The 17566-nt window shown below is 42.3% G+C and overlaps 1 protein-coding gene across 7 annotated transcripts in view; it reads left to right on the top strand.

Annotated features, from left to right (window-relative positions):
- The window catches only part of LOC143294747 (5'-AMP-activated protein kinase catalytic subunit alpha-2-like), a 67903-nt gene that overhangs the window by 36728 nt on the left and 13609 nt on the right, over positions 1–17566 (top strand). For all 7 annotated transcript variants that reach the window (XM_076606210.1, XM_076606207.1, XM_076606205.1 and 4 more), the window contains exons 12-16: positions 4344–4383; positions 9726–9821; positions 11381–11451; positions 12358–12423; positions 16079–17488. In XM_076606210.1, the coding sequence (XP_076462325.1) occupies positions 4344–4383; positions 9726–9821; positions 11381–11451; positions 12358–12423; positions 16079–16321 (516 nt within the window). In that variant the 3' untranslated portion in view covers positions 16322–17488. The remainder of the gene's footprint in view (positions 1–4343; positions 4384–9725; positions 9822–11380; positions 11452–12357; positions 12424–16078; positions 17489–17566) is intronic.

The following is a 17566-nucleotide window of genomic DNA, read 5'->3' as shown; positions in this document are numbered from 1 at the left end:
TATTTTTTGTTTGTTGTGGATCAGTGTGAGGAAAGTTGTGAATGTTGCATTGTCCACCGTGAAACCCTGTGGCGACTTTCTGATATTTTTTGTTTGTTGTGGATCAGTGTGAGGAAAGTTGTGAATGTTGCATTGTCCACCTGTGAAACCCTGTGACGACTTTCTCTCTGATATTTTTTGTTTGTTGTGGATCAGTGTGAGGAAAGTTGTGAATGTTGCATTGTCCACCGTGAAACCCTGTGACGACTTTCTCTCTGATATTTTTTGTTTGTTGTGGATCAGTGTGAGGAAAGTTGTGAATGTTGCATTGTCCACCGTGAAACCCTGTGACGACTTTCTCTCTGATATTTTTTGTTTGTTGTGGATCAGTGTGAGGAAAGTTGTGAATGTTGCATTGTCCACCGTGAAACCCTGTGACGACTTTCTCTCTGATATTTTTTGTTTGTTGTGGATCAGTGTGAGGAAAGTTGTGAATGTTGCATTGTCCACCGTGAAACCCTGTGACGACTTTCTCTCTGATATTTTTTGTTTGTTGTGGATCAGTGTGAGGAAAGTTGTGAATGTTGCATTGTCCACCGTGAAACCCTGTGGCGACTTTCTGATATTTTTTGTTTGTTGTGGATCAGTGTGAGGAAAGTTGTGAATGTTGCATTGTTCACCTTGAAACCCTGTGACGACTTTCTGATATTTTTTGTTTGTTGTGGATCAGTGTTAGGAAAGTTGTGAATGTTGCATTGTTCACTGTGAAACCCTGTGACGACTTTCTGATATTTTTTGTTTGTTGTGGATCAGTGTTAGGAAAGTTGTAAAATGTTGCATTGTTCACCTTGAAACCCTGTGACGACTTTCTGATATTTTTTGTTTGTTTTGGATCAGTGTGAGGAAAGTTGTGAATGTTGCATTGTCCACCGTGAAACCCTGTGACGACTTTCTCTCTGATATTTTTTGTTTGTTTTGGATCAGTGTGAGGAAAGTTGTGAATGTTGCATTGTTCACCGTGAAACCCTGTGACGACTTTCTGATATTTTTTGTTTGTTGTGGATCAGTGTGAGGAAAGTTGTGAATGTTGCATTGTCCACCGTGAAACCCTGTGACGACTTTCTGATATTTTTTGTTTGTTGTGGATCAGTGTGAGGAAAGTTGTGAATGTTGCATTGTTCACCTTGAAACCCTGTGACGACTTTCTGATATTTTTTGTTTGTTTTGGATCAGTGTGAGGAAAGTTGTGAATGTTGCATTGTCCACTGTGAAACCCTGTGACGACTTTCTGATATTTTTTGTTTGTTTTGGATCAGTGTGAGGAAAGTTGTGAATGTTGCATTGTTCACCCTGAAACCCTGTGACGACTTTCTGATATTTTTTGTTTGTTGTGGATCAGTGTGAGGAAAGTTGTGAATGTTGCATTGTCCGACATGAAACCCTGTGGCGACTTTCTCTCTGATATTTTTTGTTTGTTGTGGATCAGTGTGAGGAAAGTTGTGAATGTTGCATTGTCCACCTTGAAACCCTGTGGCGACTTTCTGATATTTTTTGTTTGTTGTGGATCAGTGTGAGGAAAGTTGTGAATGGTGCATTGTCCACCTTGAAACCCTGTGACGACTTTCTGATATTTTTTGTTTGTTGTGGATCAGTGTGAGGAAAGTTGTGAATGTTGCATTGTCCGACATGAAACCCTGTGACGACTTTCTCTCTGATATTTTTTGTTTGTTGTGGATCAGTGTGAGGAAAGTTGTGAATGTTGCATTGTCCACCGTGAAACCCTGTGACGACTTTCTCTCTGATATTTTTTGTTTGTTGTGGATCAGTGTGAGGAAAGTTGTGAATGTTGCATTGTCCGACATGAAACCCTGTGGCGACTTTCTCTCTGATATTTTTTGTTTGTTGTGGATCAGTGTGAGGAAAGTTGTGAATGTTGCATTGTCCACCGTGAAACCCTGTGACGACTTTCTCTCTGATATTTTTTGTTTGTTGTGGATCAGTGTGAGGAAAGTTGTGAATGTTGCATTGTCCACCGTGAAACCCTGTGACGACTTTCTGATATTTTTTGTTTGTTGTGGATCAGTGTGAGGAAAGTTGTGAATGTTGCATTGTCCACCTTGAAACCCTGTGACGACTTTCTGATATTTTTTGTTTGTTGTGGATCAGTGTGAGGAAAGTTGTGAATGTTGCATTGTCCACCTTGAAACCCTGTGACGACTTTCTGATATTTTTTGTTTGTTGTGGATCAGTGTGAGGAAAGTTGTGAATGTTGCATTGTCCACCGTGAAACCCTGTGACGACTTTCTGATATTTTTTGTTTGTTGTGGATCAGTGTGAGGAAAGTTGTGAATGTTGCATTGTCCACCGTGAAACCCTGTGACGACTTTCTCTCTGATATTTTTTGTTTGTTGTGGATCAGTGTGAGGAAAGTTGTGAATGTTGCATTGTCCACCGTGAAACCCTGTGACGACTTTCTCTCTGATATTTTTTGTTTGTTGTGGATCAGTGTGAGGAAAGTTGTGAATGTTGCATTGTCCACCGTGAAACCCTGTGACGACTTTCTCTCTGATATTTTTTGTTTGTTGTGGATCAGTGTGAGGAAAGTTGTGAATGTTGCATTGTCCACCGTGAAACCCTGTGACGACTTTCTCTCTGATATTTTTTGTTTGTTGTGGATCAGTGTGAGGAAAGTTGTGAATGTTGCATTGTCCACCGTGAAACCCTGTGACGACTTTCTGATATTTTTTGTTTGTTGTGGATCAGTGTGAGGAAAGTTGTGAATGTTGCATTGTCCACCGTGAAACCCTGTGACGACTTTCTCTCTGATATTTTTTGTTTGTTGTGGATCAGTGTGAGGAAAGTTGTGAATGCTGCATTGTCCACCGTGAAACCCTGTGATGACTTTCTCTCTGATATTTTTTGTTTGTTGTGGATCAGTGTGAGGAAAGTTGTGAATGTTGCATTGTCCACTGTGAAACCCTGTGACGACTTTCTGATATTTTTTGTTTGTTGTGGATCAGTGTGAGGAAAGTTGTGAATGCTGCATTGTCCACCGTGAAACCCTGTGATGACTTTCTCTCTGATATTTTTTGTTTGTTGTGGATCAGTGTGAGGAAAGTTGTGAATGTTGCATTGTCCACTGTGAAACCCTGTGACGACTTTCTGATATTTTTTGTTTGTTGTGGATCAGTGTGAGGAAAGTTGTGAATGTTGCATTGTCCACCGTGAAACCCTGTGATGACTTTCTGATATTTTTTGTTTGTTGTGGATCAGTGTGAGGAAAGTTGTGAATGTTGCATTGTCCACCGTGAAACCCTGTGGCGACTTTCTGATATTTTTTGTTTGTTGTGGATCAGTGTGAGGAAAGTTGTGAATGTTGCATTGTCCACCGTGAAACCCTGTGACGACTTTCTGATATTTTTTGTTTGTTGTGGATCAGTGTGAGGAAAGTTGTGAATGTTGCATTGTCCGACATGAAACCCTGTGACGACTTTCTGATATTTTTTGTTTGTTGTGGATCAGTGTGAGGAAAGTTGTGAATGTTGCATTGTCCGACATGAAACCCTGTGACGACTTTCTGATATTTTTTGTTTGTTGTGGATCAGTGTGAGGAAAGTTGTGAATGTTGCATTGTCCACTGTGAAACCCTGTGACGACTTTCTCTCTGATATTTTTTGTTTGTTGTGGATCAGTGTGAGGAAAGTTGTGAATGTTGCATTGTCCACCGTGAAACCCTGTGACGACTTTCTCTCTGATATTTTTTGTTTGTTGTGGATCAGTGTGAGGAAAGTTGTGAATGTTGCATTGTCCACCGTGAAACCCTGTGACGACTTTCTCTCTGATATTTTTTGTTTGTTGTGGATCAGTGTGAGGAAAGTTGTGAATGTTGCATTGTCCACCGTGAAACCCTGTGACGACTTTCTCTCTGATATTTTTTGTTTGTTGTGGATCAGTGTGAGGAAAGTTGTGAATGTTGCATTGTCCACCGTGAAACCCTGTGACGACTTTCTCTCTGATATTTTTTGTTTGTTGTGGATCAGTGTGAGGAAAGTTGTGAATGTTGCATTGTCCACCGTGAAACCCTGTGGCGACTTTCTGATATTTTTTGTTTGTTGTGGATCAGTGTGAGGAAAGTTGTGAATGTTGCATTGTCCACTGTGAAACCCTGTGACGACTTTCTGATATTTTTTGTTTGTTTTGGATCAGTGTGAGGAAAGTTGTGAATGTTGCATTGTTCACCGTGAAACCCTGTGACGACTTTCTGATATTTTTTGTTTGTTGTGGATCAGTGTGAGGAAAGTTGTGAATGTTGCATTGTTCACCGTGAAACCCTGTGACGACTTTCTCTCTGATATTTTTTGCAGGCAACGAGTCCTCTCAGAGCACATCCAGAAAGAATGCCAGGTGATCTGTGTGTGTGTGTGTGGCTCTCTGTGTGTGTTTGTGTGTGTGTGTGTCTGTCTCTGTGTGTATGTGTGTCTCTGTGTGTGCGTGCACGTGCGTATGTGGTGATGTGTTTGTGTAGAACCAGTGGGTCATTTGGTTGCTAATGCACTGCTGAGGTTGATTACTAACACATACATAGCTAACGATCCACCCCAAATAGACTTAGTTCCTTGATGTTTCCACTGAAACTGTGTTCATTGATGTTTCCATAGAAATTCTCTGTAGACTGTATAGAGAGAATAGTAGCATTTTTATTATTTCATATTGATTGTATTTTTATTTTTATTTTTTGAAGGAAATCTTTTATGTGAACCAGATTATGTTTGTTAAAAGTGGCATCTTGCAATGGAGGCAGGAATATTTTAAAGTAAAATGGTCAGGCTTTGACTTGTGATCCAGTGTTCGCCAGTGACTTTTCATTACTCATACACTGATGGGAGAAATGGTCAGGTGTTTGACTTGTGATCCAGTGTCCAGCGGTGACTTTTCATTACTCATACACTGATGGGAGAAATGGTCAGGTGTTTGACTTGTGATCCAGTGTCCAGCGGTGACTTTTCATTACTCATACACTGATGGGAGAAATGGTCAGGTGTTTGACTTGTGATCCAGTGTCCAGCAGTCACTTTTCATTACTCATACACTGATGTGAGAAATGGTCAGGTGTTTGACTTGTGATCCAGTGTCCAGCGGTGACTTTTCATTACTCATACACTGATGTGAGAAATGGTCAGGTGTTTGACTTGTGATCCAGTGTCCAGCGGTGACTTTTCATTACTCATACACTGATGTGAGAAATGGTCAGGTGTTTGACTTGTGATCCAGTGTCCAGCGGTGACTTTTCATTACTCATACACTGATGTGAGAAATGGTCAGGTGTTTGACTTGTGATCCAGTGTCCAGCGGTGACTTTTCATTACTCATACACTGATGTAAGAAATGGTCAGGTGTTTGACTTGTGATCCAGTGTCCAGCGGTGACTTTTCATTACTCATACACTGATGTGAAAAATGGTCAGGTGTTTGACTTGTGATCCAGTGTCCAGCAGTCGCTTTTCATTACTCATACACTGATGTGAGAAATGGTCAGGTGTTTGACTTGTGATCCAGTGTTCGCCAGTGACTTTTCATTACTCATACACTGATGTGAAAAATGGTCAGGTGTTTGACTTGTGATCCAGTGTCCAGCAGTCACTTTTCATTACTCATACACTGATGTGAGAAATGGTCAGGTGTTTGACTTGTGATCCAGTGTCCAGCGGTGACTTTTCATTACTCATACACTGATGTGAGAAATGGTCAGGTGTTCGACTTGTTTTCCAGTGTCCAGCAGTCACTTTTCATTACTCATACACTGATGGGAGAAATGGTCAGGTGTTTGACTTGTGATCCAGTGTCCAGCGGTGACTTTTCATTACTCATACACTGATGTGAGAAATGGTCAGGTGTTTGACTTGTGATCCAGTGTCCAGCAGTCACTTTTCATTACTCATACGCTGATGTGAGAAATGGTCAGGTGTTTGACTTGTGATCCAGTGTCCAGCGGTGACTTTTCATTACTCATACGCTGATGTGAGAAATGGTCAGGTGTTTGACTTGTGATCCAGTGTCCAGCGGTGACTTTTCATTACTCATACACTGATGTGAGAAATGGTCAGGTGTTTGACTTGTGATCCAGTGTCCAGCGGTGACTTTTCATTACTCATACACTGATGTAAGAAATGGTCAGGTGTTTGACTTGTGATCCAGTGTCCAGCGGTGACTTTTCATTACTCATACACTGATGTGAAAAATGGTCAGGTGTTTGACTTGTGATCCAGTGTCCAGCAGTCACTTTTCATTACTCATACACTGATGGGAGAAATGGTCAGGTGTTTGACTTGTGATCCAGTGTCCAGCTGTGACTTTTCATTACTCATACACTGATGTGAAAAATGGTCAGGTGTTTGACTTGTGATCCAGTGTCCAGCAGTCACTTTTCATTACTCATACACTGATGTGAGAAATGGTCAGGTGTTTGACTTGTGATCCAGTGTCCAGCGGTGACTTTTCATTACTCATACGCTGATGTGAGAAATGGTCAGGTGTTTGACTTGTGATCCAGTGTCCAGCAGTCGCTTTTCATTACTCATACACTGATGTGAGAAATGGTCAGGTGTTTGACTTGTGATCCAGTGTCCAGCGGTGACTTTTCGTTACTCATACACTGATGGGAGAAATGGTCAGGTGTTTGACTTGTGATCCAGTGTCCAGCAGTCACTTTTCATCATACACTGATGTGAGAAATGGTCAGGTGTTTGACTTGTGATCCAGTGTCCAGCAGTCACTTTTCATTACTCATACACTGATGTGAGAAATGGTCAGGTGTTTGACTTGTGATCCAGTGTCCAGCTGTGACTTTTCATTACTCATACACTGATGTAAGAAATGGTCAGGTGTTTGACTTGTGATCCAGTGTCCAGCGGTGACCCGAGTTCAAGGCTTCGTTTCAGCCAGGTGTTGTGTCCTGGGGATTTCCCTCCTTCACCCAGAACAGTGTGAATGGGTACATGACTTTCTTTGGGGAGGGGTAAATGAAAACAGTGGAAGGAGAGCACTGGGCTTTGTCTTCCTGTGCTTAGCCCCAAGATAGCGTAGGCTGTGGGTCCTTTAATGATCTTTAATCAGTGTTCCTGTGCTTAGCCCCAAGATAGCGTAGGCTGTGGGCCCTTTAATAATCTTTAATCAGTGTTCCTGTGCTTAGCCCCAAGATAGCGTAGGCTGTGGCCCTTTAATAATCTTTAATTAATGTTTCTGTGCTTAGCCCCAAGATAGCGTAGGCTGTGGCCCTTTAATAATCTTTAATTAATGTTTCTGTGCTTAGCCCCAAGATAGCGTAGGCTGTGGGCCCTTTAATAATCTTTAATTAATGTTTCTGTGCTTAGCCCCAAGATAGCGTAGGCTGTGGCCCTTTAATAATCTTTAATCAGTGTTCCTGTGCTTAGCCCCAAGATAGCGTAGGCTGTGGCCCTTTAATAATCTTTAATCAGTGTTCCTCTGCTTAGCCCCAACATAGCGTAGGATGTGGGTCCTTTAATAATCTTTAATCAATGTTTCTGTGCTTAGCCCCAACACAGCGGTTGTAAAAGGTTGTGGGTCCTTTAATAATCTTTAATCAATGTTTCTGTGCTTAGCCCCAAGATAGCGGTTGTAAAAGGCTGTGGGTCCTTTAATAACCTTTAATCAATGTTTCTGTGCTTATCCCCAACACAGCGGTTGTAAAAGGTTGTGGGTCCTTTAATAATCTTTAATCAGTGTTTCTGTGCTTAGCCCCAACATAGCGGTTGTAAAAGGTTGTGGGTCCTTTAATAATCTTTAATCAATGTTTCTGTGCTTAGCCCCAAGATAGCGGTTGTAAAAGGCTGTGGGTCCTTTAATAATCTTTAATCAATGTTCCTGTGCTTAGCCCCAAGATAGCATAGGCTGTGGGTCCTTTAATAATCTTTAATTAATGTTTCTGTGCTTAGCCCCAAGATAGCATAGGCTGTGGGTCCTTTAATAATCTTTAATCAGTGTTTCTGTGCTTAGCCCCAAGATAGCATAGGCTGTGGGTCCTTTAATAATCTTTAATCAGTGTTCCTGTGCTTAGCCCCAAGATAGCATAGGCTGTGAGTCCTTTAATAATCTTTAATCAATATTCCTGTGCTAGGCCCCAAGATAGCGGTTGTAAAAGGCTGTGGGCCCTTTAATTTTTTTAAACACTGACAGGGGGCAAAAGCGGTGTTTGTGTTCCCACTTATTTCCCTTTTAACATTTTTCAGTTTGTACATAGTTGCACTGACCCACATTAAATGCCCACCCATTCTACCTGTTTATTCTCATTGTTAGATGCTATGTTTTTATTGTGTTAGATTGCTGTCAAAGAGGACGCTCCATATGTAAACAGATAATATTCTTAAGAAGGCTGCTAGCTGCAGCCACTTTGGATTTCCCTGCTTGGGCGGAGTAGTATTTTGCACAGGACAGGAATGAAAACCCTGCTGGAGTCTGCACCAGTGGGTCATGTGTTTGATGGAATGTTATTTTTTTGGGGAAAATAATCATATTGAAAGAAATAATTGCTGTGTAATTGTGATGGCCAGTTGCTGATTGACTGTGTTTGGTTTTGTTTTAGAAATGAAGGATGTGTCATATTGACTGTGTTGTGCTGTGTTTCAGAAATGAAGGATGTGTCTTATTGACTGTGTTGTGTTTCAGAAATGAAGGATGTGTCTTATTGACTGTGTTGTGTTGTGGTTCAGAAATGAAGGATGTGTCTTATTGACTGTGTTGTGTTGTGGTTCAGAAATGAAGGATGTGTCTTATTGACTGTGTTGTGTTGTGTTTCAGAAATGAAGGATGTGTCTTATTGACTGTGTTGTGTTTCAGAAATGAAGGATGTGTCGTATTGACTGTGTTGTGTTTCAGAAATGAAGGATGTGTCGTATTGACTGTGTTGTGCTGCGTTTCAGAAATGAAGGATGTGTCTTATTGACTGTGCTGTGTTTCAGAAATGAAGGATGTGTCTTATTGACTGTGTTCTGTTTCAGAAATGAAGGATGTGTCGTATTGACTGTGTTGTGTTTCAGAAATGAAGGATGTGTCGTATTGACTGTGTTGTGTTTCAGAAATGAAGGATGTGTCTTATTGACTGTGTTGTGCTGTGTTTCAGAAATGAAGGATGTGTCTTATTGACTGTGTTGTGTTTCAGAAATAAAGGATGTGTCGTATTGAATGTGCTGTGTTTTAGAAATGAAGGACGTGTCCTTATTGACTGTGTTGTGTTGTGTTTCAGAAATGAAGGATGTGTCTTATTGACTGTGTTGTGTTGTGTTTCAGAAATGAAGGATGTGTCTTATTGACTGTGTTGTGTTTCAGAAATGAAGGATGTGTCTTATGGACTGTGTTGTGTTGTGTTTTAGAAATGAAGGATGTGTCGTATTGACTGTGATGTGTTGTGTTTCAGAAATGAAGGCTGTGTCGTATTGTCTGTACTGTGTTTGAGAAATGAAGGCTGTGTCCTTATCGACTGTGTTGTTTGAGAAATGAAGGATGTGTCTTTATCAACTGTGTTGTGTTTGAGAAATGAAGGATGTGTCCTTATCAACTGTGTTGTGTTTGAGAAATGAAGGATGTGTCCTTATCAACTGTGTTGTGTTTGAGAAATGAAGGATGTGTCCTTATCAACTGTGTTGTGTTTCAGAAATGAAGGATGTGTCCTTATCAACTGTGTTGTGTTTCAGAAATGAAGGATGTGTCCTTATCGACTGTGTTGTGTTTCAGAAATGAAGGATGTGACCCACACACTGGACCCAGTGGGGGCCCAGTCTACCCAGCGAAACCTCAACACTCCAGCCAAAAAAGCCAAGTGGCACTTAGGTACTGCTTTAGACTGAGCAAAGAGCATGTGTGCGCGCGTGTGTGTATGTGTGTGTGTGATCTGCTGTTTAGACATTAGATTGTTTCTTGTTGTTTCTTTGTGTGTGTGTGTGTTCAGACATTAGATTGTTTCTTGTTTCTCTGTAGCCTTTGAGCACTTCAGATGATATTTCAGAGTACATGTGCCTTCCTGTCAGCAAGAATGTCAAGGGTACTGTCCTGTCATTTGACAGTCTGTTGCCGCTGTGTGTAAATTGTTCAGCCTGGAGTCTTAAAGGTGGCTACATTATGTACTGTGTTTGTCATTCTACAATCTGTTGCCGCTGTGTGTAAATTGTTCAGCCTAGAGTCTTAAAGGTGGCTACATTATGTACTGTGTTTGTCATTCTACAATCTGTTGCTGCTGTGTGTGAATTGTTCAGCCTGGAGTCTTAAAGGTGGCTACATTATATACTGTGTTTGTCATTCTATAGTCTGTTGCTGCTGTGTGTAAATTGTTCAGCCTAGAGTCTTAAAGGTGGCTACATTATGTACCGTGTTTGTCATTCTACAGTCTGTTACCGCTGTGTGTAAATTGTTCAGCCTGGAGTCTTAAAGGTGACTACATTATATACTGTGTTTGTCATTCTATAGTCTGTTGCCGCTGTGTGTAAATTGTTCAGCCTGGAGTCTTAAAGGTGGCTACATTATGTACTGTGTTTGTCATTCTACAATCTGTTGCCACTATGTGTAAATTGTTCAGCCTGGAGTCTTAAAGGTGGCTACATTATGTACTGTGTTTGTCATTCTACAATCTGTTGCCGCTGTGTGTAAATTGTTCAGCCTGGAGTCTTAAAGGTGGCTACATTATATACTGTGTTTGTCATTCTATAGTCTGTTGCCGCTGTGTGTAAATTGTTCAGCCTAGAGTCTTAAAGGTGGCTACATTATGTACTGTGTTTGTCATTCTACAATCTGTTGCCGCTATGTGTAAATTGTTCAGCCTGGAGTCTTAAAGGTGGCTACATTATGTACTGTGTTTGTCATTCTACAGTCTGTTGCTGCTGTGTGTAAATTGTTCAGCCTGGAGTCTTAAAGGTGGCTACATTATGTACTGTGTTTGTCATTCTACAATCTGTTGCCGCTGTGTGTAAATTGTTCAGCCTGGAGTCTTAAAGGTGGCTACATTATGTACTGTGTTTGTCATTCTACAATCTGTTGCCGCTGTGTGTAAATTGTTCAGCCTAGAGTCTTAAAGTTGGCTACATTTTGCCGCTGTGTGTAAATTGTTCAGCTGGGGTCTTAAAGGTGGCTACATTATGTACTGTGTTTGTCATTCTACAGTCTGTTGCCGCTATGTGTAAATTGTTCAGCCTAGAGTCTTAAAGGTGGCTACATTATATACTGTGTTTGTCATTCTACAATCTGTTGCCGCTATGTGTAAATTGTTCAGCCTGGAGTCTTAAAGGTGGCTACATTATGTACTGTGTTTGTCATTCTACAGTCTGTTGCCGCTGTGTGTAAATTGTTCATTCTGGAGTCTTAAAGGTGGCTACATTATGTACTGTCTTTGTTTTCAGGAATACGTTCTCAAAGCAAACCTCAAGACATTATGCATGAAGTCTTCAGAGCAATGAAAACTTTGAACTATGTAAGTAAGTGAGAGACGGGATGGAGAGAATGATACATGAAGACGGAGGAGTGGGAATTTGAATAGCAGTCACAGTCCTCACACACACACACACACACACACACACACACACAACACAACACAACACAACACAACACAACACACACAACACACACACTAAATTTAATACTTTGACTCGTATCAGCAGATGGACGATGTGAAGTAGCATCACTGCTTTTTTTGTTTGTTTGTTTGTTTTTGTTGTTTTTTTTCACTCTAAAATGATCATGTCAACATAACAGTTCCCATTTTGATGAGTTTCCTGACATCCAAACATACGTACTGACACAGAGAAAGGGATCTGAAATGGCTCTCTCCTTTGTAAATATTTCCATTTATTTACAGCTGAAAGCACAAATACATTCCAGATTAGGTGTAATACTATTAGCATGTAATGCTATAGACAGTATGAAGATGGTGGTACATTGATTGGCAGAAAACAGCAGTGGATCAGTAGAGATGATGTTATCTACTTGACAAGTAAAGTGGTGTGTTCAGTGTTGGGAAGTGTGTTGTTAGAGAGAGATTATTTTCAGCACTGCATTGGATGTTGTTGTGAAGCATGTTCTTGTTTGTTGGTGCTCATGCCCTGTAATAAGTTTGTCACCAAGCTTATACAGAGGATTTTTTGGTTTTGTTTTATGACATTCAAGTCTTAAATGTTTGATTGACAGAATAGTCAGTGAATTTCTGTAAGCTTTATTGTCTTTCTGAAACGCTTCTCTGATCTCTTTTATGGTCTATTTTATGTACGCCTTTCAGCATTTTTAGTATCAGTTGAATGTCTTTTCATTGTGTTTTGTTGTCTCAGAAATATTTTACAAGTGACCAGAAGTACTTGACATGCAAGTTTGTGTTTTTGTGCAGGAGTGGAAGATTATCAACCAGTTCCATGTCCGTGTTCGCAGGAAAAACCCTGTATCTGGCAAATATGTGAGTACTGTGAGAGGATTGCATGATACGATTCCAATTTTTTGGTTAATGATCATGTGGATTAAGTTGTGAAAGTGACAGTATATCTGTCATGTGGATCATGTTGTGACAGAGGCAGTATGTCTGTCATGTGGATCATGTGACAGTGACAGTATGTCTGTCATGTGGATCATGTTGTGACAGTATGTCTGTCATGTGGATCATGTTGTGACAGTGACAGTATGTCTGTCATGTGGATCATGTTGTGACAGTGACAGTATATCTGTCATGTGGATCATGTTGTGACAGTATGTCTGTCATGTGGATCATGTTGGGACAGTGACAGTATGTCTGTCATGTGGATCAAGTTGTGAACGTGACAGTATGTCTGTCATGTGGATCAAGTTGTGAACATGACAGTATGTCTGTCATGTGGATCATGTTGTCATAGTGACAGTATGTCTGTCATGTGGATCATGTTGTCATAGTGACAGTATGTCTGTCATGTGGATCAAGTTGTGACAGTATGTCTGTCATGTGGATCAAGTTGTGACAGTGACAGTATGTCTGTCATGTGGATCATGTTGTGACAGTGACAGTATGTCTGTCATGTGGATCATGTTGTGACAGTGACAGTATGTCTGTCATGTGGATCATGTTGTGACAGTGACAGTATGTCTGTCATGTGGATCATGTTGTGACGGTGACAGTATGTCTGTCATGTGGATCAAGTTGTGACAGTGACAGTATGTCTGTCATGTGGATCAAGTTGGGACAGTGACAGTATGTCTGTCATGTGGATCAAGTTGGGACAGTGACAGTATGTCTGTCATGTGGATCAAGTTGGGACAGTGACAGTATGTCTGTCATGTGGATCATGTTGGTCATAGTGACAGTATGTCTGTCATGTGGATCAGGTTGTGAACGTGACAGTATGTCTGTCATGTGGATCAAGTTGTGACAGTGACAGTATGTCATGTGGATCATGTTGTGACAGTGACAGTATGTCTGTCATGTGGATCAGGTTGGGACAGTGACAGTATGTCTGTCATGTGGATCAAGTTGTGAACGTGACAGTATGTCTGTCATGTGGATCAAGTTGTGAACATGACAGTATGTCATGTGGATCATGTTGTGATAGTGACAGTATGTCTGTCATGTGGATCATGTTGTGACAGTGACAGTATGTCTGTCATGTGGATCAAGTTGTGACAGTATGTCTGTCATGTGGATCATGTTGTGACAGTGACAGTATGTCTGTCATGTGGATCATGTCGTGACAGTGACAGTATGTCTGTCATGTGGATCATGTTGTGACAGTGACAGTATGTCTGTCATGTGGATCAAGTTGTGACAGTGACAGTATATCTGTCATGTGGATCAAGTTGTGACAGTGACAGTATGTCTGTCATGTGGATCAAGTTGTGACAGTGACAGTATGTCTGTCATGTGGATCAAGTTGTGACAGTGACAGTATGTCTGCCATGTGGATCATGTTGTGACAGTGACAGTATGTCTGTCATGTGGATCAAGTTGGGACAGTGACAGTATGTCTGTCATGTGGATTAAGTTGGGACAGTGACAGTATGTCTGGCATGTGGATCAAGTTGGGACAGTGACAGTATGTCTGTCATGTGGATCAAGTTGTGACAGTGACAGTATGTCTGTCATGTGGATTAAGTTGGGACAGTGACAGTATGTCTGTCATGTGGATCAAGTTGGGACAGTGACAGTATGTCTGTCATGTGGATCAAGTTGTGAACTTGACAGTATGTCTGTCATGTGCATTAAGTTGTGAACATGACAGTATGTCTGTCATGTGGATCATGTTGTGACAGTGACAGTATGTCTGTCATGTGGATCAAGTTGTGACAGTATGTCTGTCATGTGGATCAAGTTGTGACAGTGACAGTATGTCTGTCATGTGGATCAAGTTGTGACAGTGACAGTATGTCTGTCATGTGGATCAAGTTGTGACGGTGACAGTATGTCTGTCATGTGGATCAAGTTGTGACAGTGACAGTATGTCTGTCATGTGGATCAAGTTGTGACAGTGACAGTATGTCTGTCATGTGGATCAGGTTGTGACAGTGACAGTATGTCTGTCATGTGGATCAAGTTGTGACAGTGACAGTATGTCTGTCATGTGGATCAAGTTGTGACAGTGACAGTATGTCTGTCATGTGGATCAAGTTGTGAACGTGACAGTATGTCTGTCATGTGGATCATGTTGTGAACAGACCAGGAGGAACGGGGCAGAATGGTTAGGACGTGTACCTGTCAGTGCAAAGTCTGTGAGTGTGTGGGTTTGAATCCTGGCCTCACCCTCTCTCCAAAGTTTGAGTGGAAAATCAAACTGAGCATCTAGTCATTCAGATGATAAAGGTCCTGTGTGCAGCATGCACTTTGTGCACTGAAAAAGAACCCATGGCAACAAAAGTGTTGTCCTCTTGCAAAATTGTGCAGAAGAAATCCACTGATAGGTACAACAAATATCTATGCATGTGACTCCAGGCCTGACTGGGTTGTGATGCTGGTCAGGTATCTGCCCGGCAGGTGTGGTGAAGGCTATATGGATTGGTCCAAATGCAGTGATGCTGGTTAGGTATGTGCCCGGCAGATGTGGTGAAGGTTATATGGATTGGTCCAAATGCAGTGATGCCTCCTTGGGAAACTGAAACTGGACATGACAAAATGTCTGTCAGGTTCTAACTAGCTTTTGATGCAGGCGTGGGACACACACCTGTGACCAACGTTTGTGTGTGGGGGGGTTTGGGTGTTAGTGTGGGTTTGGGTGTGTTTGGGTGTTTGTTTGGGTTTTGGGTGTTAGTGTGGGTTTGGGTGTGTGTGTGGCTTTGGGTTTGGGTGTGTGTGGGGGTTTGGGTGTGTATGTGGGTTTGGGTGTGTGTGTGGGTTTGGGTGTGTGTGGATTTGGGTGTTTCTGTGGGTTTGGGTGTGTGTGTGGGTTTGGGTGTTTGTGTAGGTGTGGGTGTATGTAGGTGTAGGTGTGTGGGGTGTGTGTAGGTGAGGGTGGGGGTGGGGGGTGTATGTGTAATGTAGGTGTGTGTGTGTTGATGTGGGGGTGTGTGTGTGTGTAGATGGACACATTTGTGACCTGTGCATGTATGTGTGTGTGCTTGTGTATGTATGTGTGCATGGATGTATGTGTGTGTATGCATGTATGTGTCTGTGTGTGTGTGTGTATGTATGTTTGTATGAGTGTGTGTGTGTGTGTGTGTGTGCATGCATGTGTGCAGATCGGACACACGTGTGTGTGCAGATTGAACACATCTGTTACATGTGTGTGTGTGTTTGGTTGGACACCTTTGTTACCTGTGACTCTGTGTGTGTACAGATTGGACTTACCTGTGATTGTGTGTGTGTACAGATTGGACACACCTGTGATCGTGACCTGTGATCGTGTGTGTGTACAGATTGGACACACCTGTGATTGTGTGTGTGTACAGATTGGATACACCTGTGATCGTGTGTGTGTACAGATTGGACACACCTGTGATTGTGTATGTGTACAGATTGGACACACCTGTCACCTGTGATTGTGTGTGTGTGTGTGTGTGTGTGTGTGTGTGTACAGATTGGACACACCAGAGATTGTGTGTGTGTACAGATTGGACACAACTGTCACCTGTGATTGTGTGTGTGTGTGTGTGTGCAGATGCGGATGTCCCTGCAGCTGTACCAGGTGGACCAGAAGTCGTACCTGCTGGACTTCAAGAGCCTGAGCGTGATCCGTGATGCGGAGGATGAGGAGGACCCCCTGAGCAGCTCCCCCCCGGCCTCTCACTCCGAGTCCTCCATGGAGGAGAAGATGGACACAGACGAGGAGGAGCTGAGGCCCCACCAGACGCTGGAGTTCTTTGAAATGTGTGCTGATCTCATCACAGCTCTGGCCCGCTGAAGGAGGGATGAACACAGGGGACAGTGACAGGGGGTGGGGGGTGGAGGGACAAAAGGGGGGGGAGTTTGAGGTGGGATGGGGAGTGTCAGGATCATGAAGTTGTTGGATTGGATTGGCTGATTGCTGTTGCTGCTTCTGGTGTTGTGTTTGGTTTTTTGGGTTTGTTCCCAACACCCCTCAAAAGGGAATGACAGTGCTGGGAGGGGGAGGGGTCAAGGGTGATGGGGGTGTTACACATCAGGTTTGCAGAAGGTGCCTGTTGTCGATGCTCGGTGAGGGGTGGATGTTGAGAGGGGGAAGGGCAGGGGAAGGTAAATTGCAAGGAGGAAAACGTTGAGTGTGGATGGGCGTGTCAGTCATTATCCCAGATGCCAGTGAATGGAATTGAAACAAAAGGGAATGGGTGAGGGAGATTTCTCAAAGTGACAGGCTGTATCTGTGAGTGAAACTTATACCGTGTACTTGGACTTCAGCTTGAGGCACATGGAACAAGTTTTCATTAGCTGCAAAATGTTAGTGACAGCAGAAGAGGAAAGAGTTACTTGAGAGTCAGTTTGATATTGTTGTATAAAGGAGAAAAAAAGAGAGGATAAAAAAAGAAACATGAAAAGGAGAGGGATGGAGGCATCAGTTACTCATCTAGCCAAGAAAGATCAGACTTGTTTCACCACAATTCTAAAAGCAGTCTGGTATTAAAAGCTTTCTCCTTGGTAGAAGTTTCAACTGGGTTGGGGTGCATGCGTAGCAGTGCTAAGTTGTCTGGGTGTGTCTCAGTCCTCCCTCTTGCTTTTCTGTACGTTTTTATCTCCACACACACGCACGCACGCACGCACGCACGCACGCACGCACGCACGCACACACACACACACACACACATACATTACGCAAACATGCACACGTAGTGTACTTGAAACACAAGACAACTGCGCATCAATCGCAAAATCCAGAGCAAAGTTCCCGTTGGTCAGTGCAGATACACAGTCAAGGGTTGTGAGTGCACAGTCAAGCAACAGTTCTTGTGTTGCTTGGTCATTGGACAGCACAGTTTAGTTGCTTGAGGTTGACTGGATAAATCCTGATGATCTGCCACTGGTCTGATTCGTTAGTCTTTGTGCAGAATGTCATCATGATAATCATATCTGTACAGCCTGGTCCTGTCTGTTAGAGGTGGTGTTGGATCATTCTTGGTTCAGTCTGAACTGGATATGATGTCTGTACAGCCTGGTCCTGTCTGTTAGAGGTGGT

This window comes from Babylonia areolata, chromosome 20 (assembly GCF_041734735.1).
Source record: "Babylonia areolata isolate BAREFJ2019XMU chromosome 20, ASM4173473v1, whole genome shotgun sequence".
In the NCBI taxonomy this organism is placed as follows: Eukaryota; Metazoa; Mollusca; class Gastropoda; order Neogastropoda; family Buccinidae; genus Babylonia; species Babylonia areolata.
The sequence above is the reverse complement of the archived record's forward strand: the minus strand, read 5'-3'. Positions and strand labels throughout refer to the sequence as shown.